The sequence below is a fragment of the Triturus cristatus genome, chromosome 5_1 (assembly GCF_964204655.1).
Source record: "Triturus cristatus chromosome 5_1, aTriCri1.1, whole genome shotgun sequence".
NCBI lineage: Eukaryota > Metazoa > Chordata > Amphibia > Caudata > Salamandridae > Triturus > Triturus cristatus.
Genome location: NC_140587.1, coordinates 215,232,362 through 215,256,706, shown reverse-complemented (window position 1 = coordinate 215,256,706; position 24,345 = coordinate 215,232,362). Strand labels below are relative to the sequence as shown.

Sequence of the window (24,345 nt, the reverse complement as noted above, 5' to 3'; positions counted from 1 at the left end):
CTCATTAAAGTTTACCATTTCTAATAGGGTAATTAAAATGTGGCTAACTAAATCGATAATTTGTATGGAAAAGGATGATTGTGTTTTGCAGGCTGTGCATTTTTCCTCGGAACAGCAATAGTAAGTAATTGTATTTATGTTATAGATTACAGCATACGATGTCCCGGCAGAGCAGGGGGCAGCAGAACCTTTACATAACAACTGCATGCAAGAATTTTATTTTATACTGTTCATTTCGATATTTATTTAGAATTTTACTAATCGTATAGTCTGTGCTCCTTGTTGAGAGTCCTCAGTAAATGAGATACCTTGAACAGCTAACTGAAGCTGATCACCTGCGTCCCAAAGAGAATGAAGAGACCGTGCAAGGGCTGTTAAAAAGCCAATGGCGTGAAAGAGAAACTGGCCACATGTAAATAAAAAGAAGATAAAGAAAGGGAACAAAAGAAAGTGGACAATGTTGTAGTATAAACATTTGATGGACCTTTCTAAAACAAGATTAGTAGTCAAAAGACAGGTGTTTTTGAGGCACACGGTTTTTCCATTCCTATATTTGTCAGCATTTTGGAAAATCTCAACGTTATAAACAGTGCACATTCAACAGTGGCCCGTCCCTAAAGGTGGAGGAGCCATGCCCACCCACCTTTTGGCTGACATGAAGAGTATTTGTCAGGCAGAGCAAAGGTTAGACAGACATGTTCAGGTCAGGCAGCCAGGCACTAAAGATGCGCTGGCTGCCTGAGCTGAACTTTGCCGGGCTGAAGATGTCACAGCTTCTGTGGGTACGACCTCTTCAGACTGGCAGAACGCTTGGAGGCCCTCCCCCTCACAAAAAGTGGAAGCGTCACTGACAACCTCGGACCTGGGCGCTTCAGATTTATGCCTTGAAGTGCCCAGGCCCGAATGTCTATCACATGCCTTGTCACAGAGTGGGCAAGTCTCACTGACCCCATCCCACTCTGTAACAAGGGTGGGACAGATGCCTCCTCTTACTGGCTGACCTCGAGAGGTGGCAGTTCCAATCCTGCAGGAACCTTGAGGCCAAGATCTCATCTGAAGCCGGTAGGTGTGGTTGTGCAAGTGCGCTTGTGAATGGTGGGTGTATGTGTATGTGTACACGTTAGTGAATGCATGGGGTATGAATGAGTGTACATGTAGCTGGGTGAGTATGTGTGTGGCCTGCCCGCACCCCTTCCAGCATGAAGGACCAGCCACCACTGTCAACGTGTTTCTGACCTCATCCATTATCAAAAGATTTACACAAAGTCCAAAATTCAGCTGGTTCGGTTGCTAAAGCCCTCAAAAGGATGTGTCCAAGCCCTTCCCTTCCACGGGAATGCAACTGTCTTAGAGCCAAGAGTCGTCAATTAACACTGTTCGTGATCTAAAGTTTTGTCTTGACATTGATTCGTCCAGGAATCGCAGGTCTCACAACTGATGTCCCTCTCGCTTCCCTCATCTCTATCTTTTTAGGTAGCAGTAGCAACACTTCTCTATACTAGAACTAAAACTCTGCAAACCCTACATATATGATTTTGACTTCTCAACCTCCAGGACACCTGCAAGTATTGAACAGTACTTAGACTACCTTCCTTACTTCCCAGTACTGTTAATTCATCTCTTTAGCAAGATGCCTTTCCTTTTTTCTTTAAAGGCTAGTCTGGTTGCTCAACTGCTAAATAGTTTTAACTAAACGCTTCTGGTCTAAGTAGCTTAAGATGAATCAAGACTCTTCAGGTTAAATGATCACAGCATCTTTCATTAGTTTCATCTCATGCAAACCATAGGAACCTCTATGTATATCATCCCTGTTGCAGCATCAAGGATGGACAAATTCATTTTCAGTAAAAATAATGGAAGAACCGTCAGCTATGGTCATTGCATCTCCAAACCAACTGACAAATGTGATCAACTTTCTATCCAGCAGTCTTAAACTAAGCGATGTGGATGGCAGCCTACGCCCTTCAGGGCTTCTCTTCTTTCTAACCATACTCCGCTTGTTCTGGTGTCGTCCTCCTGGGGCACTCCCTTTGAATCAGTTTTATCTCCATTAATTTTCAACGTTTACACATACCCGACAGATTTGGTCACTGGATGCTGCATTTCTCATCCAGTAACCAGTGAATGTCATCCACCGCCTGAACGAATACTTCTTTTTGACTGAATCCTCAATAACGTCATTTTTTACTGAAAAATCAGTGTTCAGGGAAACTAATTTCCGATATTCTCTTACGACAAAGTGTCTCTTTCTGTTTAATTTACTTGTCTGATATTTGGTTCTGCTGCAATGTACACAGGCGTCAGTTAAGAATCTCACCCATTCAATTTTCTTCAAATAACTCCGAAGACTCAATGCACCCGATCCGGTCTCGATTGAGCAACATTAAACCTTTCTTCCATCCCATCATTTATACAATCTCTAGAAAGGCCGCCTAAGAACGACGGCAATGCTTTGATCTGCCTAATTTTGCTTTCTGCCACAGCCAATCTCTTTTCCTGGTCATTGCTCGTTAAGCTGGTTGTATTACTTTTAAAAGCCCCATGTCTCTAGAAACCTGCTCAAATTTCCAAAAGGCGGACACACGGAAGGCTCATGCTCTACTCCAAGCAGGTCAATGATTTGGTTAAGGTACTGAGCAAGTTTTGTCCATTGCAGCACCACTTATGTTGTGAAAGGTGCTCCCACTTCCATCTTCAGGTTGATCCCTTCTCAATTCTGTTTAATAAATAGTGGGGTAGTGTTGTGTGACACTTCATTACTGTACGATAACAGCCTGGAGTATGATGCCAAACACTGCTTTTTTCCAGAAATTACATTTTTGATATGTTGTGCTTGCACGACCATGTATTGGTAATATAAGGGCTATAAACAACAAATCACATTAATGATAACTGAAGTGCATTGTTCTTGAGGTTTCAGCTTCCGGCTCACTTAATGGATTCAATCTACAACTCAAACTCATTAAGAAGGCCTCGTATTGCTTGTCTTGGATGCTGGGGTACCACAGTATTAAGATTTCAGGGCTGAGGTCACAAGGATATGTACACAGCTGATTTTTACCTCTTAAAAGAGGACTATGAAGACACTATACTTTCTCGGCTTTCCTTTGTAAGCTGACTTGACTCGGCCACGCAATGGACTATGACTCTAGGGGTTAATGAAGGGCAACAGATGCTTTCCAGACTGAAGAAGGAGAAGCTATAAGGCCACCTGAGGGGCACTGGAAGACATTCATTTGATCTGATGTTTTCAGTTGTTGTGAAGCTGCCGTCTAGTACACCGCTGCAATGGGAGATGTGGATGGGGTTACTGAATGTTCAGATTTGTTATAAATACAGCAGGACGGGTCCCTCAAAGACTTGGGATAACCATGTAGGATGAAATTATGGTGAATTGAAAATCCTTGTCATGCCTATTATATTATATACAACAGATAGGTTGGGCGCCTGGTTGGATCTAAAGCACTTGAATTGACTGTTGGGGGCTTTCATTTTGGAATAATTATGGAGAGTTTGCTGCTCTTCGAGGCCTACTATATTTAACCAAATCCAATAGTGCGGTTAAACCATTGCATTAATGTACATGGCGCTATTAAACACATCTTGTTCCCAGCAGTCCACTTAGCTCCAGGCTAGCATGTTTAGGGCACTTTCTTGGTGTCTTTTTGCTTCACAAACGCCACATTCATTTCTGCTGCTCTAGGCGGGCATATTTCGATCTCAGTGACATCCTTCCTGTTCAGAGGGGACAAGGGTCTAATAAAGTACTTCAGTAGTAGCTTGAACAAGGCCAGCGACAGACTCCCAACTGTGTGGATAATGCTTCTTTATTACAGCCCTTCTGAAGTATTTTTTAAATGATGTGATACATTTATTCTTCTTAAGTTGTAAACATTTAAAAACAAATTCAAGCCCTCCTCTCCTACTAAAGGTTTTATGTCCAAGAGGACCCGTGACTCTACCTCAAGAAGAAGAAACAGACACAACTCTTAATTTGATTCAAACGTGTTCAATGTTGTTTACAACTCAGGAGTTCTAACCCTTTCGTTATATTTATCCGCTAAAATACTCTTTGGTCACAAAGTACCTGCCACAGCGAAATGTGCTGCTTCTAGTGCTGCATAGAATGGGTGCTATTGTTACTCAAATCATTAGTGTTACCTAAATAAATGTGACTATTTCTGATTTTCAGGACAACTCAGCAGTACTGGAAAGGAGACCAATGTTTTTCAAGTAACACAGCGACCCAGTCAGTAAGCACATAAAGCTACCTTATGAGCCAATCAAAGATGCAGCACTACCCAAAGAAGTATTGTGTGAGCAAATGTGGGAGATGTTTTGATTAACCTTTACTTGCACCTGAGCAAGGAAATGTGTGAAAGGAGAAAAGAGGAGTAAAGATGAAAATATCCTGAACAAAAAACAAATAGGCAATTCTTTTAATGGGAAGTCATTTCCCCAGAAAAGGTCTGAGCACTAACAGCCAACGTAGAATTATGATCATGGTTTTTAAAACAAGTATAATTAAATCATTGTTAATAAAAAAAAGTGAATGCCCTTAGAACAGTATTACTTAACAAGGGAATATTATAGCTGAAGATGAACATATCTGGGTACATAATTTCTCCATTCAAAAGGAGAAGTAACACGTTGGACAACTTGCCAGTTTGGTGAAATGACTTCTCATTAAAAGAATTGCCTATTTGTTTTTTGTTCAGGATATTTTCATCTTTACTCCTCTTTTCTCCTTTCAAACATTGTCCTTGCTCAGGTGCAATTGTTTGGTCTTTTGACCGATCGGAAGGGACAAATATTTTCCTTGTGATTTTAAGTGCCTGCTTTCCCGCTTTCTGCTTTTAGGAGCCTACGCGCCCATTCTTTCGAATACCACTCTTAGTCGGAGTGTTTCATGGTCTCCCCCTCCTTCACAGTCCTGATGAAGACCCCTCCGTAAGGGATTAAATAACCTACAACCTTTTTGGGGGTCGAAACTTCGAAAATCCGACAACTTGCCAGTTTGATAAACAGTGATGATTCATTGTGATTTGCAATTCTCAATCATGACTATGCATTTGTGTATATTTTTTCAGTTATTAGACTTAAGGACAAGCCATCCCTTAATGCAAATAATTGTTTGATGTTAATAATGTCATTACCCTTCCTGTACACTGCTTCAACCCTCACTTAAAGCACACTATTTTCTTTTTTCCCCCTTTCTTCTCCCCGCTTGGGGCACTGATTTTTGGTACATTTTTTAATTTAATTTAAAGATTCACTAAACGTATGCATTGTTCAATGTGATTAAATAACATTGTACTGAATACTCTTAAGGTATTGGTTTAGGTTTTGTTCATTATGTCTCTCATGATATGTGTCTGTTAAATATGCTAGACCCTTGTTCTATTGTACTATTTCATACCCAGGTCCCAGTGGCTTTTTGGGTTTACCCCTTTTATAATTTATATGTGTAAACAGCGGCGGCCCTGATTAGTGCAATTCCACTATTACTTCAGCCCCTGCCAGTGCGCATGTCAGATTGTCCGGCTGTCTAAAGCTGGCCAATCTGACATGAGCACTTCAGAGCTAGCAATCCCTGGGATAAAAAACAGGCGTGGGATTGCAGCGGCAGGTCCTCAGCCTCAAAATGAGTGCTGGGTTAACCTGCTCCAACCAATCCTGGAGCTACGCTGCAGCTCAAGGATTGGTTGGATTCACTTTCCACAAGGGAGGAAGTCCTCCCTTTCTGCCCCAAGTCACCGCCAAGGAGAGAGCCAGGAAAAGAGAGAGACCGCAACCATACGCTATGTGTCAGCAAACGCAACACACATATTTTGAGTTTTTTGGGCATTGCGGCCCACCATATTTTAATTATTCTGGCCGCTACTGTGTATAAATCTAGTCAAATTGAATTAACACGTGATTCTTAGGTTTACTGAACATGGTACACTCATTTAGTAAGTGTTAAGAAGTGAATACAAAGCATTGTCCACTGGAGGTAATGGCACAGAAAAAGCGATTTTTTCTGTGGCTAAAAACACAATATGTAATTAGGAAAACTGGATTCAAATCCCAGCTTTCTCACTTGATCAAATTGCTTGATACTATGGAAATCACTTTACTTCACTGTGCCTGTGGTAATTTGTATTCTTTCTTTTATGTTAATTCTTTTAATGTTTAACTTTTGTACAGCATTCTCTTGCGTGTTAGCCGTCAGGGAATGTGGAATTTATCTATGCCATTTTAGAATTCTTTGATGTAATTTAGAATTTATTATGTAACAGTTTGTGTTTTAAGTTCCTAACAGAAGCGGTTGGAATTTGCTGGAGCTGGACGTCTTAAGCTCTTGCACCAGTAGGTCGCTTTGTGGCACTTAAATTATCTATTTTCATAAATTTGACTCCATTGCTTCTTTACAGTGCCTCATTTTAAATGTGTGGGAAATCTGAGATCGACGAAGGAAATCAGTTCAGGATGTACAATAAATAATGAATGAATGAATGAACCTATTTCTAAAGCGCACAGCTTCTCCTTGGAGTGTCTTGGTGCTTAGAAACAAACAACCCCTATATCCCCGCTTCAGTATGCTAACGTAAAGAGCCGGGTTTTCAAAAGCTTGCAGAACTGAAGTTTATTATCTCTCTTAGGAAGCCGAACAGGAAGACGGTCCCAGGCTTGAACTGCCAGGAAGGAGAAGGCTGAGCCCCCCCCTTCATTTGCTTGATTTGTGGGATGCATAACAGCCTGCATCCACAGAGAGAAGAATGAGAGGACAGTAGTGAATGAGTCTATTAGATAACTACCTGAGACCAGGGCCATAAAAGGCTCAATGCGCCAATACCAACATTTGAAACAATATCCTTTTTTTAACTGGCAGTCAGTTTAGGTCTGCAAGATAAGGATAGGTCAGAGTACACAGAGGGATCTTTAACCGCCCCCAAATATCCCCTGAAAACACCCTGGGCATCGGAGGCCTCATTCTCAAAAGATAGGAATAGCTGCATGTTACCCAGGTAGGAGACTATCTTCACCCCCAAATGACTCCACCAAGGTGACATGTAGATGTTAATATGCAGGGCTCAAAGCAGAGACTTCGGGTACCACGTAATTAAGAGCTTTGGGGGTAAACAAGTGATGAGCAATCCACACTTCCTGACTCCTATTTTCTAAGAACGATCGAATCCAGGCCAGACCTGACTCCTATATACTCCAAGCTTTGTATAAGAATGCCACGGACAGATCCAGTAAAATCAAGACTGCTCCATTTACTTAAGTTTTTAACCAAAGACTTCACTTCGAGTTTGGCAGACGGGTTACTCCATCACAAACTTGGCAGATGTACCGCCTGCCATATTACAAGTTCATTATAGTCTATGACACTTGTACGGTGGACCGGATATCTTCCACGTTTTGACAGAGTATCCCATTAGCCAAACTTTAACTAGGGCATTTAGTTAAAGTCACACACTCTTCATTCCTCTAGCTGGCACAGTCAAAATGATGTACACATTGTCTGGAATGTGCATGGTACCGTGGAAATAGATACAATCTCAGCATCACTTCAAAACAACTGTGGTTTGACCAGTGCTCCATTCACAATTACAATTAGTTACCTAGAGCTACATTCAAGGATGTGTTATCATTTTGTGCTCATTTGTGTTCTCCCTTTCTAACACTAGCCTGCCTACCAAGAGATGAACCTGAATGCTTCACTGGTATGGTGGAAAAGAGTGTTTCTGAAGCTTTAAAAAGCCGCCCCATAGCTGAAAATGGCCCTCTCATTCCATAAGCAGCACCTGCCATCTGTGATAGTCTATATCAAGGTAAAATTGTTTCAAGTCATATTGCATGAACTGTATGGGTTTGACTAAAATAATTTTAACTGATGTATTAGTTTAAATGTATAATGAAGAGGAAATAATATTGAAAGCAATACATTTGATTGAACATTGAACTTTGTTGATTTTGATAACGTAAGTTATTGTGTATTTTGTACAAACCTTTACAATACTTCTGTATTTGACCATAAAGGCTTGCATATTTCTACCATGGGAAAGTTAAGCCAAGCAAATAAATAATGACTAACAACGGCACACCTAATATCTCAGACCATGGGTCAGTAGGGAGAGGATGAACCATTACACATTTAGCACTGCAGTACCATGTGCATCATATGACCACCAGAATCTGGAGAAAGAAATGCACGACTGTGACTTAGTGAAGCTGGCTCTGCCTTTCTTGCTCATGTAGTTTAACAAAGTTGCTTTGCCTGACCTGTACCTCTGATTTAATGCAGTTTGCTCTGCCTGTCTTGCCTTCTGTCTGCCATTCACAGAGGTTTACTCAGTACCAGTGATCTATAGAAGCTTTCTCTTACTCTAACATAGCTATGATTTAAAGAAGCCTGCTCGCCCTATTCCCTATGTATGAATTAGAAAAGCCTACAATACCCGTCCTTCAATTTAAAAATATACTTTTCGGTCCTACTATTGTAATGAACAAGTTACTTACCTTCGGTAACGATGTATCTGTAAGAAACATTAGTTAGTTAGATTCCTCACCTTAGAATATCCCCAGGCGTCAGACTGGATCCGGAAGATTTTTCGTCAGCAATACCCCTTGCGCGTCGCTAGGCGTCGTCTGCGGCTCCGCGTCCGTCGTCGGCGTCGTGCGCCGGAATGACATCGGAGTACTTAGACGCCGCACTCGCGCGCTGACGTCAGTTCTTGTACATAGCCTTCCGCGCCAGGAACGCAGAGCCATGCCAGATACCGACACTGGTGCCAAAAAATTCTAGGGCCCTGAAAGGGATAGCCTTAACCCTAGATGTCAGTTCGCAGAACGGGGAGGATGGGTGGGTCGGTGAGGAATCTAACTAACTAATGTTTCTTACAGATACATTGTTACCGAAGGTAAGTAACTTGTTCATCTGAAAGAAACACGTTAGTTAGATTCCTCACCTTAGAATAGATACCCAAGCAATACCATCCCCGGTGGTGGGTCGGCGAACCAAGATCACACCAGAAAGTCCTGGAGGACAGAACGGCCAAAGAAGCCATCCCTCCGGACTTGGCTGTCAAGGCAATAATGCCTGGCAAACTTGTGTAGCGAAGCCCACGTTGCCGCCTGACAGATGTCCTGCAAAGGGACACCCCGTCCCAAAGCAGTAGTAGCCGCCGTGGCCAGAGTAGAAAGGGCGCGCAGCCCAACAGGAGGGTCCTTTTTTGCCAAGGAATAACAAATTTTGATGCACAAAACGACCCACCGAGAGATGGTCCGTTTGTGCACAGCTTTCCCCTTCTTAGCACCCACGTATCCAACGAAAAGTTGGTCGTCCACCCGGAACTGCTTTGTGCGGTCCAGATAAAAGGAGAGCGCACGTTTTGGGTCCAGACGGTGGAGCCTCTCTTCCTCTTTGGAAGGATGCGGAGGCAGAAAGAAGGTGGGCAGGGTGACAGACTGCCCAAGATGAAAGGGAGTCACCACTTTCGGAAGAAAGGAGGGACGAGGCCGAAGGACAACCTTGTCCGGATGAACAGAGAGAAAAGGAGGCTTTGATGATAAAGCCTGGAGCTCACTCACCCGTCTAGCCGAGGTGATGGCTACCAGAAAAGCAGTCTTAAGCGTCAGCAGACGAAGAGGACAATGATGAAGAGGCTCAAAGGGAGCGCACATTAGAAATGTGAGAACAAGATTCAAGTCCCACTGAGGCATTACAAAAGGGACAGGAGGGAACGTGTGAGTAATGCCTTTTAGAAAGCGTGTAACTACAGGGGGCTTGAAAAGAGAAGGCTGATCAGGAAGCCGCAAGAAGGCAGAGATGGCAGCAAGATAACCTTTCAAGGTGCCCAGGGCAGAGCCCTGCCGGGCCAAAGAAAGAAGAAAGAGGAGGACCTCAGAAAGAGGGGCGGAAAGGGGATCCACACCTTTGCTGTGCACCATGCCACAAATTTGTTCCACCGGCAGGCGTATACCGTCTTTGTGGAGGGACGCCTGGCTGCCAGAATGAGATCACAGACTTCAGGAGGCAAGTCAAATGGCATCAACTGCCGCCGCTCAATCTCCACGCATGGAGGTGGAGGCTGGACAGGTTCAGGTGTAGGACCGTCCCCTGCTGCTGTGACAGAAGATCCTCCCGAAGGGGCAGACATATCGGAGGATCGGTCAACATACTGAGTAGCTCGGGATACCAGTACCTTCGTGCCCAATCCGGGGCCACCAAGATGACTTGGGCCCGGTCGTGCCTGATCTTCTTCAGCACTCTGGGCAGAAGTGGTATAGGCGGAAAGGCGAACAACAGACCGCAACTCCACTCGTGACGAAAAGCGTCGCCGAGCGAGTGCCGCCATGGAAATTCCAACGCGCAGAACTGCTGACATTGCGCGTTCTCGTCGGTGGCGAATAGATCTAACCAAGGCTCTCTCCACTGCCGAAAGAGACCTTGCGCCACTTCGGAGTTCAGACGCCATTCGTGATCCATCATGCACCGGCAGCTGAGTTCGTCTGCTCTGGCGTTCAGAGAGCCCGCCAGATGTTGAACCACTAGGGTGACGCCCTGGTGTTCCAGCCACGTCCAGAGGCGCAGAGCCTCCTGACAAAGGGTCCACGACCCCACCCCGCCCTGTTTGTTGCAATACCACATGGCGGTGGTGTTGTCCGTGAACACCTGCACGACACTTCCCCTGACAGAGGGAAGGAAGGCTTTCAGTGCAAGTCGGATCGCTCTCAACTCCAACAGGTTGATGTGGAGGTGAGACTCTGCCGGAGACCAGAGTCCTCTGATCTCCGCCTCTCCCATATGGCCACCCCATCCCAGGAGGGACGCATCCGTCACTACGACATGCTCCGGTTGGGGAAGGGAGAGGCTCTTGCCCGTGACCCAATCGCGGTCCGTGAGCCACCACTGCAACTGCCGTGCAGTGCCCTCCGAGATCAAGACATGGTCGGACAGGTTGCCAAGATGCTGGGCCCACTGAAACTTCAGGTCCCACTGCAGAGCCCGCATGCGCCGCCTGGCGTGATGCACTAGTAGGATGCAGGAGGCCATCAGCCTAAGAAGCCGCAACACTAGCCTGACCGAAACCCAGGATAAAGGCCGAAAGATGGGAATCAGGGCCTGAATATCCCGGACCCGCTGTTCCATCGGATAGACCCGGAACTGCGCCGAATCGAGAACCGCTCCGATGAAGAGGAGCTTCTGAGAGGGACTCAGGTGTGACTTCGGCACGTTGATGGAAAACCCCAGCAAATGCAGGAGACCCGCCGTAGTCTGGAGGTGGGAGACGACTGCCTGGGGCGGGCCCGCCTTCAACAACCAGTCGTCGAGATAGGGGAAGACTGGAACCCCTGATCTGTGCAGATGAGCTGCGACCACCGCCATCACTTTCGTGAACACCCGAGGGGCACTGGTAAGGCCGAAGGGGAGCACGGTAAACTGAAAGTGCTCTTGACCCACCGTGAACCGCAGCTAACGTCGGTGGGCCGGCAGGACGGGGATGTGGAAATATGCGTCCTGCAAGTCCAATGCTACCATCCAGTCTCCCGGGTCTAGGGCAGCTAGAACCTGAGCCAAAGTTAACATCTTGAACCTTTCCTTCCGGAGGAAGGCATTGACGTTCCGGAGGTCCAAGATAGGGCGTAGGCCCCCTTTGCCCTTCTTGGGAACCAGAAAGTAGTGGGAATAACAACCACGACCTACTTCTGGGCTCGGAACGCGCTCGACGGCCCCCTTGGCCAAGAGGGCCGAAACTTCCTCGTGGAGAAGATTCAAATGATCCCCCGAGATACGGTGGTGCTGCGGTGGCATGGCTGGAGGGGTCGTCTCGAAGGGGAGGGAGTAGCCCCTTCGGACGATTTGCAGCACCCACCTGTCCGATGTGATGGACCGCCAGTGGAGCAGGTGATGGCGAACTCTGCCGCCCACTGGCGTGGAATGGGCCTGAAAGCTCGGACTAGGAAGGCTTTGAGGCGGATGCTGCCGGGGTGGATGTGGGCTGACTGCGTCGTACTCCAGAACCGCCTCGGCGGAAACCACGTCCGCGACCGCGCGCAGGTTGGTTCTGCGGCTGGTGGCTAGGCAGACGTGAGGAGGCACCCCTTCCTTGGCCACGAAAGGGGCGAAAGGCGGAAGTTTGCGACCGCGGGGCCGAGAGGCCCAAGGACTTGGCCGTAGCCCGGGAGTCCTTAAAGCGATTCAGCGCACAGTCCGCTTTCTCACCAAAAAGGCGAGTGCCATCAAAGGGCATGTCCATGAGAGTGCTCTGGACATCCCCTGAAAAGGACGTGGACCGCAGCCAGGCGTGACGTCTAAGCGCCACCGTGGTAGAAATCGCTCTACCCAGCGAGTCCGTAGCGTGAAGCCCACATCTGATAGCATGTCGCGCTGCATCCCTCCCATCGGCCAGAGCCTGGGTAAGTCGTGTCTGGACCTCCTCCGGACACAGGGGCAGCACGTCCTCCACCGTATCCCACAGAGAGTGGGAATAACGGTCCAAAAGACAGGCGGTATTCAAGGACCGCAGGCCCAAACTAAGGGAGGAGAACAGCTTTTTGCCAAACTGTTCCAGTCTCTTGGAATCCCGGTCCGGCGGAGCGGTCGGGAAGGAGGATTGGGAGGTAGAAGCCTAGATAACCAGGCTCTCGGGGGTAGGGTGTTGGGACAGAAAACTGGGGTCGCCCGGAGCAGGGCGGTGGCGCCTGGCGACGTTCCTGTCCACAGGAGGAACCGTGGAGGGCTTGGACCAGGTGCCCTGCAGAACGTCAATGAGGGCTTCATTGAATTGCAGCAGAGGCTCAGTGGAGCTTGCTGCAGACTGAAGCACCTCAGTGAGGACGTTAGTTCTCACAGCCACGGCAGGTAGCTCGAGCCCAAGGGATGCGGCCGCCTTGCGCAGCACCACAGAGAAAGCAGCACCCTCCTCCGATGCCACAGTCCGAGGAGAGATGAATCCAGTGTCTGGAGAGGTATCCAGACCACTGGCTTCCCCCAGTTCATCTGCCCAGTCCTGTGACAGCTGAGCCTGAACGGCCATAGGATCCTCGGACCCCTCCCATTCGCCCCCGTCATCCGATTCCTGGTAAACAGGAGGAAGGATCGGAGCCGGACGATAGACATAATGTGTCTCAAGCGGCGCCGTACGTGGCGTCCATCGACGCCGTAACGGCGCCGGGTCCGGAGCGGGGCTGAACTGGGGCACAACGCCGAGCGGAGCCGGCATCGGAGGCGGAACCGGTGTCGGAGGCGGAACCGGTGTCGACGCCGGCGGAGGAGGCGTGACGAGATCGACCGGCGTTGGCGGGGACGAGTCCCTCGGGCACTTGCGGCGTCGGGGCTGGAGCCGCCGGCATGCAAGGTTGCCCAGTCGGGTCCGCGGGGCGCAAAGGCGCGCCAGCGGGCGTCGACGGCGGAGCCAGGTTCCTCATGGCCGAGAGGAAGGCACTGACTTCCGCCGGCGTCGCGTCAGTCCCAGGGACCGGCAGGTATGGGGACTTGCGCGGCGCCTGCGGCTCCGCTGGAGCCGCGGGGGTGGAACCACCCTGACCCTCGGCCGAGTCGCGCGAGGGGAGTCCGAAGAGCGGTGTCGCCTCTTGGACTTCTTGGAGTGCTTCGACTTACCCGAAGACTTGGAGCCAGATGACCGATGACGTCGGCTGCGGCTCCGCGACCGATCCTTGGACCTCCTCCTGGACCGGGATCGAGAGGGGCGCGGAGCCGAGTGGCGAAGCTCGAGAAGCTTACGGGACCGCTCCCGTCTAGCCTTCGAGGTCAGGGCCTTGCAGTCTAAACACGACTCTGCGTCGTGGTCGAGGCCCAAACAGTAAAGGCACCGGCGGTGATGATCCGTAACCGACATCAAGCGGTTGCTGTCAGCACATGCTTTAAAACCAGGCATCCTACCGGCACCGGAGTCGAGACAAGATCAAAAAGGATCAAAAAACGTAGTCAAAAAAGACTAAAAGGGGTAGCTCTCCCGGATCTGCGCTTACTGGTGCGGAAAAAAGAAGAACTGACGTCAGCGCGCGAGGGCGGCGTCTAAGTACTCCGACGACGTCATTCCGACGCCGACGACGGACGCGGAGCCGCAGACGACGCCTAGCGACGCGCAAGGGGTATTGCTGACAAAAAATCTTCCGGATCCAGTCTGACGCCTGGGGATATTCTAAGGTGAGGAATCTAACTAACGTGTTTCTTTCAGATTGAATATGCTACTTACCAGTATGCATCTGTTCTTGGCATGTAGGGCTGCTGACATTCATATCTGTGCATAGATCGCCGCCTAGTGTTGGGTCCGGATGTTTGCACGTTGTTGTCCTGGAAGAGTATTCGAAGTATCCTGGGATAGGTGACTCCTCCCCTGGACTACAGTGCGCATGGGCATCCTCTCCATCCTCAGATTGTTTTTCGCCATTGTGGCAGTGATGGAGTAGATACAGAAAGTGATGACCATGCTTACAGTAATTCTGAGAGCTGCAGCTGCTACAGGCGCCGGGGAGGAGGGAGGGCGATATGAATGTCAGCAGCCCTACATGCCAAGAACAGATGCATACTGGTAAGTAGCATATTCAGTTCGAGGCATGTGGGCTGCTGAATTCATATCTGTGCATAGAATACATAGCAGTACCTCCTATTAGCGGCGGCTACCAGTGCCAGCTGCAGCGGTCTGAAAAAGAGTTTTGAGAACAGCCTGTCCTACAGCTGCCTGCTGTTTTGATTGCACATCTACACAATAGTGTTTGGTAAATGTGTGTGTAGTGGACCAGGTGGCTGCTCTACAAATATCATGCAAAGGAATGTTTCCCAGGAAAGCCATGGAGGCCCCTAACTTACGTGTTGAGTGGGCTCGTGGGGGAATCGTTAATGTGCGTTTAGCCTTTTGGTAGCAAATTTGAATACATTTAACGATCCATCTGGCTATACCTGCTTTGGAGATAGCGTTACCTTTGTGGTGTGGGTCAAAGGCAACGGAAAGTTGTTTAGTCTTCCTAAAGACTGTAGTCCTGTCGATATAGTACATGAGGGCTCTCTTTACATCTAGTGTATGGAGTGCTCTTTCTGCGACAGTTTGCGGGTTTTGAAAGAAAACAGGCAGTTCAATAGTTTGATTCATGTGGAACTGCGATATCACCTTGGGCATGAATTTGGGGTTGGTACGTAGTACGACCCTGTTGGCGTGAACCTGTATAAATGGCTCTTGAACGGTTAGTGCCTGGAGTTCACTAACTCTCCTCAAAGAGGTGATTGCTACTAGGAAAGCTACTTTCCAGGTGAGGAATTGAATCTCGCATGAGTGTAGAGGTTCGAAGGGTGGACCCATCAGGCGTGTGAGGACCAAGTTGAGGTTCCACATTGGAGCTGGTGGGTGGCTTGGAGGAATTACTCGTTTGAGTCCTTCCAAGAATGCTTTGATGGCCGGCACTCTGAATAAAGAGAGGTGCTGCCTGTTCTGGAGATAGGCTGATATTGCGGTCAAATGGACACGTATTGAGGTGTATGCCAGATTGCATCGGTATAGGTGTAAGAGGTAACAAATTATGTTTTAGATGGATGCGTCTAGCGGGTTAATGTCATTATTATTGCAATAAATGACGAATCTTTTCCATTTGGCTGCATAGCAAGCTCTGGTAGTGGGTCTCCTGGCCTCCTTAATGATGTCCATACAGTCAGGTGGCAGGTTTAGGTAGCCAAACTCTAGGACTTCAGGAGCCAGATTGCCAGGTTCAGCTGTTGCGGATCTGGGTGCTGAATCTCTCCATGGTTCTGCGTCAAATATGCGGGTTTGATCCGCAGCCTTTGGTGCGGCACCACGGAAAGTTCGAGAAAGGTGGTGTACCATGGCTGGCGTGCCCACGTTGGAGCAACCAGGACGAGTGTCAGTGAGTGTTGTCTGAGTTTGCGTGCCACCAGCGGTATCAGTGGTGCTGGGGGAAAAGCGTACGCAAATCTGCCGGACCAGTTCATCCATATCGCATTGCCCTGCGATTGCGGATGTGGGAACCTGGCGGCAAAGCTTTGGCATTTTGCGTTTTCGCTTGTGGCGAATAGGTCTATGTCTGGATGACCCCACTGCTGGAAGTACGGCTGGAGTACTGATGGGTGTAACTCCCACTCGTGCATCTGGTGGCTGTGTCTGCTGAGCAGATCCACCATCTGGTTGTCCTTGCCGGGGAGGTGTTCCGCCATGAGGAACATGTTCCTCTGAATGGCCCACTTCCACATGCTCTGAGCCAGATGAGACAACTGTGGAGAGTGTGTTCCTCCCTGCTTCTGTATGTAGTACATGGCGGTCATGTTGTCCGTCCGGATCAACACGACTTTGTTGCACAAGTGTACTTTGAATGCTTTCATAGCCAGGAAGATTGCCATCAGTTCTAGAAGGTTGATGTGCATCTTCTTTTGTTGTGTTGTCCATAGTCCCTGCACTGTGTAATTGAGTACATGAGCTCCCCATCCCTGGAGAGACGCGTCCGCTGTCAGTATTATTTGTGGAACAGGCTCTTGGAACGGTCGGCCCTTGCAAAGGTTTTGTGGATTCCACCAATGCAGAGAGTTGTATGCCCGACCGCTCACCAACACTAGGTCTTTTAGTTGCCCTTGAGCCTGATTCCATTGACGTGCCAAGCACTCCTGAAGCGGGCGCATATGTAGTCTCACGTGTGGGACTATGAAAATGCAGGAGGTCATCATGCCTATCAACTGCATGAACACTCGCGCGGGAAGGGAGTGTTGGGGTTTGAACTTGGAAATCAGCATTTGCATGCTGTTGATTCTCACTAAATTCGGCTGAGCTGTGGCCGCCAGAGTGTCTATGGTCGCACCTAGGTACTGTTGTACGTGTGCGGGTTGGAGATGGGATTTTGGGTAATTTAGTGAGAACCCCAGACTGTGAAGAAGGTGAATGGTGCGGGACATGTGGCTGGCACATTGCTGGGCTGACTTTGCTTGAACAAGCCAGTCGTCCAGGTAGGGGTAGACATGAATGTGTTGCCTCCGTAAATGTGCGGCCACAGTAGCCAGGCACTTTGTGAAAACTCTGGGCGCTGTTGTCACGCCGAAGGGAAGAACCTTGAATTGGTAGTGCTGCCCTTGAATAGTGAACCTGAGATATTTCCTGTGTGATGGGTGAATGGGTATGTGGAAATACGCATCTTTGAGGTCTAGCGTGGCTAGGAAGTCTCCCTGTTTGAGCAGTGGTAGGACTTGTTGCAGGGTGAGCATGTGGAAATGCTCCGAGAGAATGTAGCGGTTGAGGGGTCTCAGGTCTAGTATAGGTCTGAGCGACCCGTCCTTTTTCGGTATTAAAAAGTACAGGGAGTACACCCCCGTACCTTGCTCGTGGACGGGTACGACCTCTATTGCGCCTTTTTGTAACATACTTGGCACTTCCTGCTGTAATAGCGTTAAGTGCTCTGAGGACATAGGACGGTGTTTTGGCGGTATTGTGGGTGGAGTGGAGGTTAATTCTAGGCAGTAACCGTGTTTGATAATATCTTTGACCCACCTGTCCGTGGTGATGGAGTTCCACGTGGACAGGAACCTTTGTAGCCTTCCCCCGACAGGTGTTATGTGGTCGGGAGGAAGGGAGAGGGCGTCACTGTTTGTTCTTGGGGGAGGACCTGGTGTTGCCATATCCGCGTCCTCTGCCCTTTGTGCTTGAGCCACGATATCCACCCCGGGTGTTTTTATCGTAGGAACTTTGTGTGTTTCCTTTGTTGTAGGTTTGCTGTGACCCCTGTCCTCTACCTGCTCCTCTATTTCCGGGGCGACGAAAGGAGCCGCTCCGAAAGGTCTGCGTTTGGAGAGCCCCCATGGACTTTGCAGTGTCCGTGTCCTTTTTTATTTTTTCTAGGGTGGTGTCAACCTCTGGCACGAATAAGTAGTCGGGGTTGACCGGCTGGTTGAGGATGTTATTTTGTACCTCAGGTTTGAATCCGGAGATTTGTAACCAGGCGTGTCGTCGTAACATGACGCTAGTGTTTATGGCTCTGGCAGCTGTATCTGCGGCATCCAGTGCACACTTAATGGATGCGTTTGTGAGGAGTTGTCCCTCCCTGATGAGGATCTCTGCTCCCTCTTTGTATTGGTCAGGGAGATGTTGGAGTAATGTTTCTAATGTGTCATAATGTGCGCGATCGTAGCGAGCTAGGAGCGCCTGAGTATTGGCAATACGCCATATGTTAGCTGCTTGGGCCGCAACCCGTTTGCCGGAGGTCTCTAGCACCTTGGACTCTTTGTCCGGGGGAGGAGCATCCCCTGTTGTCTGCGAGTGCGCCCGTTTGCGAGCGTTCGCGACTACTATGGAATCCAGAGGCAACTGGCCTCTAATGTAGGTAGGGTCCCCAGGCGCCGACCTGTATTTCTTGTCGATCCTGGGGTTTATTACTCTTGCCCTGGTGGGTTCTTTGAAAATGTCCTTTGCTGGTTTGAGGACACCTTTCAACATGGGTAGAGTTTTGATATTCCTTTCTGAGGATGCGAAAGTATCCATGAGTAAATCGTCCTCGATGGTGTCAGAGTGGAGTTGCACACCATGATTGGCCGCAGCGCGTTCAATGAGGGCGTTGAATGCGGCAGTGTCCTCTGTGGGAGACGTTTTTGCGCCATATAGCTGCGTGTCCTGTGTATCCATAGGTGCACCCGGGTCCACAGGGTCATCCCAAGCCTCGTCAGGGTCCTGTTGGCCTTGAGGGTCCATCTCTCCGGGGTAGGGGACGTGGTCACCCATGTAGTCCTCCAAAACGTCAGTTTCGGAGTGTGTTGGAGAGAAGGACAGTGGATGTTGGTAAGAGGTATGGAGAGGTTCGTAAAGAACTGGTTCCGAAACCACTGGCAGCTTTTTCTTTAGCGGGATCCGGTAGGAGTCCAAAGCTGGCTCGGAAGTTATTCTCCTCTTGTGGAGCATCATTCTGCCGGTGTCGGCATCGATGATGTGCGATGGTGACGTCTCCACAGGAGAGCGTTCGGCAGGTGTGATCCTGGTGTGGGTGACACGTGTTCTGATTTCGAACAGTTTTGGGGCCGTGGATGGTGGCAGGCCAAAAGTGATGTTGGCCGGTGCCGGAGAAGCTTTTTGAGCTTTTTTCGGCTCGGAGCCTGACGTGTCCTGGAGGGCTGCTTTGTCTTTGATGCGTTGCAAGGACGCTGCAACTTGCCGCACCTGGAGCGCCGACGGTTCTTTGGCGCCGACCGGGTCTGTAGAGGCGGGCGTGGACTTCTTCGGCGCCACTGGGTCATCGAGTCGAGGAGAGGTAGTAGCTGTCGACGGCGTCGATGATTGTGCCTTTGGTGCTGCTTTCGAAGCGGTGTGAGACGCAGCAGCCATTTTGACATTTGTGGCCGGAGCCGATTGTTTCGGTGCCGGGAGCTGAGGCTGTTTAGCGGTACCGATGGTCTTTTTCCGTGTGTCGGCGCCGACGTCGGCTGCTGCAAGCTCGGCACCGAAGTCCCGTTTGGTGCGGTAGGTGCCGACGGGTTTGGCTGGCGTCGAAGGTGTGGTGGGCTTCGATCCGACCAGTGTCACTTTCAGTTTCGGTTTCTGATGAACCAATACGGCTTTCGGTTTCGATGAAGGGAAACCAGTCGTTTTGGGTGGTAATGGCTGCCGCTGAATGTCCGAGGCCGGGCCAGAGGGCGGGGCCGAAGAACTGCGGGATAGGTCTTGGGTAAGGCCCGAAGGCGATCCCTCGACCGGAGCCATAGACTGATGCATCGGGATATCCTCAGTCCGTACGGGTAGGCCTTGCTCGTCACCGGAGCTACTCTCTTCGGCCCCTAAGGCATCATTGTAGTCTCCTACCTCGGTGTCGGCGTCGTCTCTGTGAAAGAGTTGTTCTTCGACGTCTTCCGATCCGGAGTCGTGTTCGGAAGCGGGGCTGGAGGTCCACTTCTTCGACCTCTTCGTCCTCGGCGCTGAAGATGTTGGTCGGGGCCGGTGCCGCGTGCTGCGCTTCAAGTCTCGCTGCTCGTCGATTCCGGAGAGTCTTTTTGGATCGGAATCGGGCACAGGCCATACATGTGGACTCGTCGTGGTCCGGTGAAAGGCATTTGTTGCACACCGGGTGGACGTCGACATGGGGATATTTCGCATTGCATACAGGACACCGCTTGAATGGTGTCCTCAATTCCATCGTCGATGTCGGGTCGATGGTCGGGTAAGATGCGAAAAAGTTGTTTTTGAAGTTAGTAAACTAACAAATAACTATCGATACCGATCGGGAACAGTACCGACGCGAACTAAAGGCCTTTTGGCCTGTGAAAAGTTTTTCCTAACTTGAGTCAAGACAAGCACATCCGAACCCAATGGCGGAAAAAAACAATCTGAGGATGGAGAGGATGCCCATGCGCACTGTAGTCCAGGGGAGGAGTCACCTATCCCAGGATACTTCGAAGACTCTTCCAGGACAACAACGTGCAAACATCCGGACCCAACACTAGGCGGCGATCTATGCACAGATATGAATTCAGCAGCCCACATGCCTCGAACATAAAGATACTTGCTCTACTTGTTGGTCACCCATGGTTAGAGAAATGTCCTGTGTCTCCTGCACCTGAAGTTCAGAAACACTTGCTGGAAATGTCTAGAACAGAGAGTGTAGAGGTGAGCGCACTATTTGGGCTGCACTTCTGGTTGAGGGGAGCTTGCTCTGCCTGTCCTGCACTTGTAGTTTAGAGACGCCTGAGGTATGTGCCGAGAACACAGAGTTTAGAGACTAGGGCTCTACATGTCCAGCACCTCTGGTGAAGGGAAGTTTGCTCTGCCTGTCCATGACCTATTACTTAATGAACCCTCCTCTATCCTGAACCTATGGTTAAGGGATGCTTGCTCTGCTATCCCTAGACACAGGGTTAAGGGACTGCTCCGCCTGCATCTTTACTATGGAGAAGCTTGTTTTCCTTTGATCTAGGAAAGTCTAATTTGTCTGTCCTGCACTTAAGGTATCACAAAGCTTGCACTTACTGTAGGGCATTCATAGTTTAGAAAAACCTGATCCACCTTTTCTGTATCTAGAGTTTATAGAAGTTTCTTCTCATATGCTTGTTCACTTATGCAGCCCAAAGGGTCTAGAGAAGATAGCTCTGCATGGCCAGCACCTGTGGATTATAGAAGCTTGCTGTGACTGCCCCGCACTGAATGTTTAGGGTTTTTTAGGGTGCGGTTATGCTTGCCCTGCAACTACAGTTCAGAAAAGCTTGTGCACCTGTCCTGCATGTAGGGAAGAATGCAGCCTATACCCAGTCATTGAGCCGTTTATGTGCTCCCTATTCTGTGGACAAGAGCTCTCGTCCTCTGCTCAAACGCTGCACTTGGACAACTCTGTAACAGGCAGTAATAGTGAGGTGTCTAGATTGAGCAGCGGTGTACCAGGAAGGGGCATTGAGTCCTCTGTCACCATGTTTTTTACTTACAATACTGGGTGAGTATGTTGCCTCAATAGGTCTTTGGGCTCCGTAAGGTCCTTGATTATTGATTAAAACGTTATCGCTGCATATCTCTTGCCTTCTTTCATTGCTCTCTATCCAGCTTTTCCTACATTCTGTCTCATCCAAAGCTGCCACCACCTCACTCCTACTTCAAAGGGATAGCAGGCAATAACCCTGTCCAGGAGCTCGGATGAGCTGGCAGTGAGTAGACTGAGCAGGACAGCTCATAAGGGGAATAACATGATTTCAGGACATGCCAGAGTATCTGAAGGACCATGGATGGTCAGTTACATGACCCTCAGACCAAGAGGTCTATATGAAATTTTTAGTTTACACTTAAGGCAGGCACCTAGCTATCATATCTGTAGCAGGTGTATTAACACCATGGCACGGTGGCATGAGGGAAACCCGAATCCCTAAAAATAACGGCCTTTCATTACACTACTTTGCAGCTGGGGAGTTGGGTGGTGGGGCATTTTCTTCACTTGCACTGGGATCTGTGGCACTCTTTCTACGCCACTTACTGGTATGAGAAAGCAAGATGCAGGAATGGGAAGGTAAGATGCAGTAACAGTAGTCACACCCCCAAGTTCATATTGATTAATTTGTTCACCTATAAAGTGTGTTAACAGTGGTACATTAGACCACAGCATTAATGAACTCTCTTACCTAATTCTACAGATTTATATCGAAGATCACTGAGGAAGGGCATACCCTATTTCGCATGTTAGAGAGCGGGATCATTAGAGCATGTTGGAAGCACTGGCCCAAATTCAAATAATGGAAAACAATTACTAATTCAATGGGCAACATTTCTATTGAGGAAGGTGGACAATAAAGGGGGAGTGAACAATATGGCCTTAAACACTCTGGTCACTCAATTACTGGTGTTAGAATACTTATATATATATATATCCATCACAAAGTAGGGAAGAAACTGCAAGTAACACTTTCATAGTTATGGGCAGAATTGAACTTACAGGCACAATGAACAATCTACAGGAAGCAGTGGACACTAGAAGTTGTGCAAACCTTTTAAATACTGCAGAAAATGTTGATCTAAATTGCTTCCTCCATTAGAAGGTTTGCTTGTGTGCAGCCAGAGTTATGGTATTCAGAATAATGAAAAGGTACTGATTGTTTATAATTAAAACAATGCTCTTGAAACATTTTATTGTGGGTATAAAGGTTCTGCCTTTCTGCTTCAGCTTTAATTTTAACCAGCCTTAATGGTACTCACATTAATTAAAGATAGAAATACAAACACGTATTACATGGAAATACCGTATTTATTGTAATAACACTTACTGGACTCATGTAAACTCCTTGATGTACATCACCAAACTGCCCTTCACCAATGCAGCGGCCAAGTTCGATTCTATCCCTCTGAATTTCATAATCCCTGGCTGTAAAAGTTTTACATTTAACATCAAAACACAATTTAAAAACGAGAAAGCAAAGATACCATTTTATAAATAAGCATACGGTCTTACTCTTCATGCAATATTATTTTATTAAGGTCACTTGACATGAACCAAAGTAAAGGCTTTTGAGAACTTCAAATTTGACTGCGAAAAAGACTCAGTGTATGGAAGATGAAACAGGGACATCCAGTCTAAGAGGCAACAAATAAAATAGTAAAGCTCTCACTCACTTTAATAACATAACCCACCCAGAACCTATTCATAACCCCTAACATACCGTCAGGTGCCATTCATTGTATATATTTCTTTCAAGATATACATGCATACAAATTCCAATATATTATGAAGAAAACACATTTCTTTGAGTGATCTTCACACTGCCATATAATGTACGACACGCTTACTCACTCATTAGACAATGAACTGGGAATTTTAAAAAAGGAAGCTGTATAGACCCAACTTGTAAATACAATTATCATTTTAAGACTTTTAAGTAACATACAAGTTGGCGCTGGCATTAAATGTGTATTTGGAAACCATCAATCATTTGTAAACTAGCATTTCTATTCACTTGTCATTGATATACACGTGATAGAGTATGCCTTACATATATGGATATAAATAGTTAAAAGTTGAAAACAAAAAGTTTAATTTATTTGAAGAACAAGACAGTAGTCAGCCAAGCTGTGAATTCTACTGTCTAGTAAACACTAGGAAGACATGATCAAACCAACTACGTCTATACAACTATAACTCCACCGTAACGTCAGTGTTTCTAAGATATGTGCAAGCATTTCACTTTAACTAACCCACTGAGAATGCTCAGGTCGGTGCTAGGGAACAACAGCTACTGTTTAAAAGTAATTAAAATAAAATCTAGAGATTGCACATGCATGACTCAGTAACCAGTAAGAACCTCGTCTTCCACAAAAGAGGTTATCTTGCTGATTCTTCAACCTCCAGATGAAGCAAAGCTGTGAGGGCGTGGACAAGTGAAGAGTAGATGTGGAAAAAGTCTGCCTTTATTGCCGGAAAATTACAATTTCCTTTGCCACACTTTTGGATATTGTCTATCCCAACCAGCGAGAACTAAACCACAGTCGGAATTTATGAGTAGGGGTGAAGGTATTGAATTAAGCCTTTAAGAGGAAAGGTAGCGAAGAACAACAATGTATCTGCTCTGACCAGAGACACCCTGAACTTCGAAGTAATCGATGAAGAGTCACATCAGCCAAGTTGAAATAAATACTTAAAATCTTGAAGACCGGGAACCTGGAAGTCAGAATTTAAGGAGAGATAAGGAGAGACGCAAATTAAACTACTTCATGTATTGATCAAGTCTGTGGAGGTCATGCTTTATTCTTTTTGGTCAATGAAATAACTAGAATATAAATAATGCCCTTCAAACTCCTTCCTTTGAGACAGGCCTTATGGCTGCAAACATCAATAAGAGAACTATGACCTGCTTTCAATTTTGAGCCAGGCACCCAACACGAACCTAGTCTG

At 47.8% G+C, this 24,345-nt stretch overlaps 1 protein-coding gene across 18 annotated transcripts in view; it reads right to left on the bottom strand.

Moving 5' to 3' along the window:
* Positions 1–24,345, bottom strand: part of PTK2 (protein tyrosine kinase 2) — a 799,547-nt gene that overhangs the window by 241,918 nt on the left and 533,284 nt on the right. For all 18 annotated transcript variants that reach the window (XM_085604846.1, XM_085604845.1, XM_085604850.1 and 15 more), the window contains one exon: positions 22,724–22,821. In XM_085604846.1, coding sequence (XP_085460972.1) covers positions 22,724–22,821 — 98 coding nt within the window. The remainder of the gene's footprint in view (positions 1–22,723; positions 22,822–24,345) is intronic.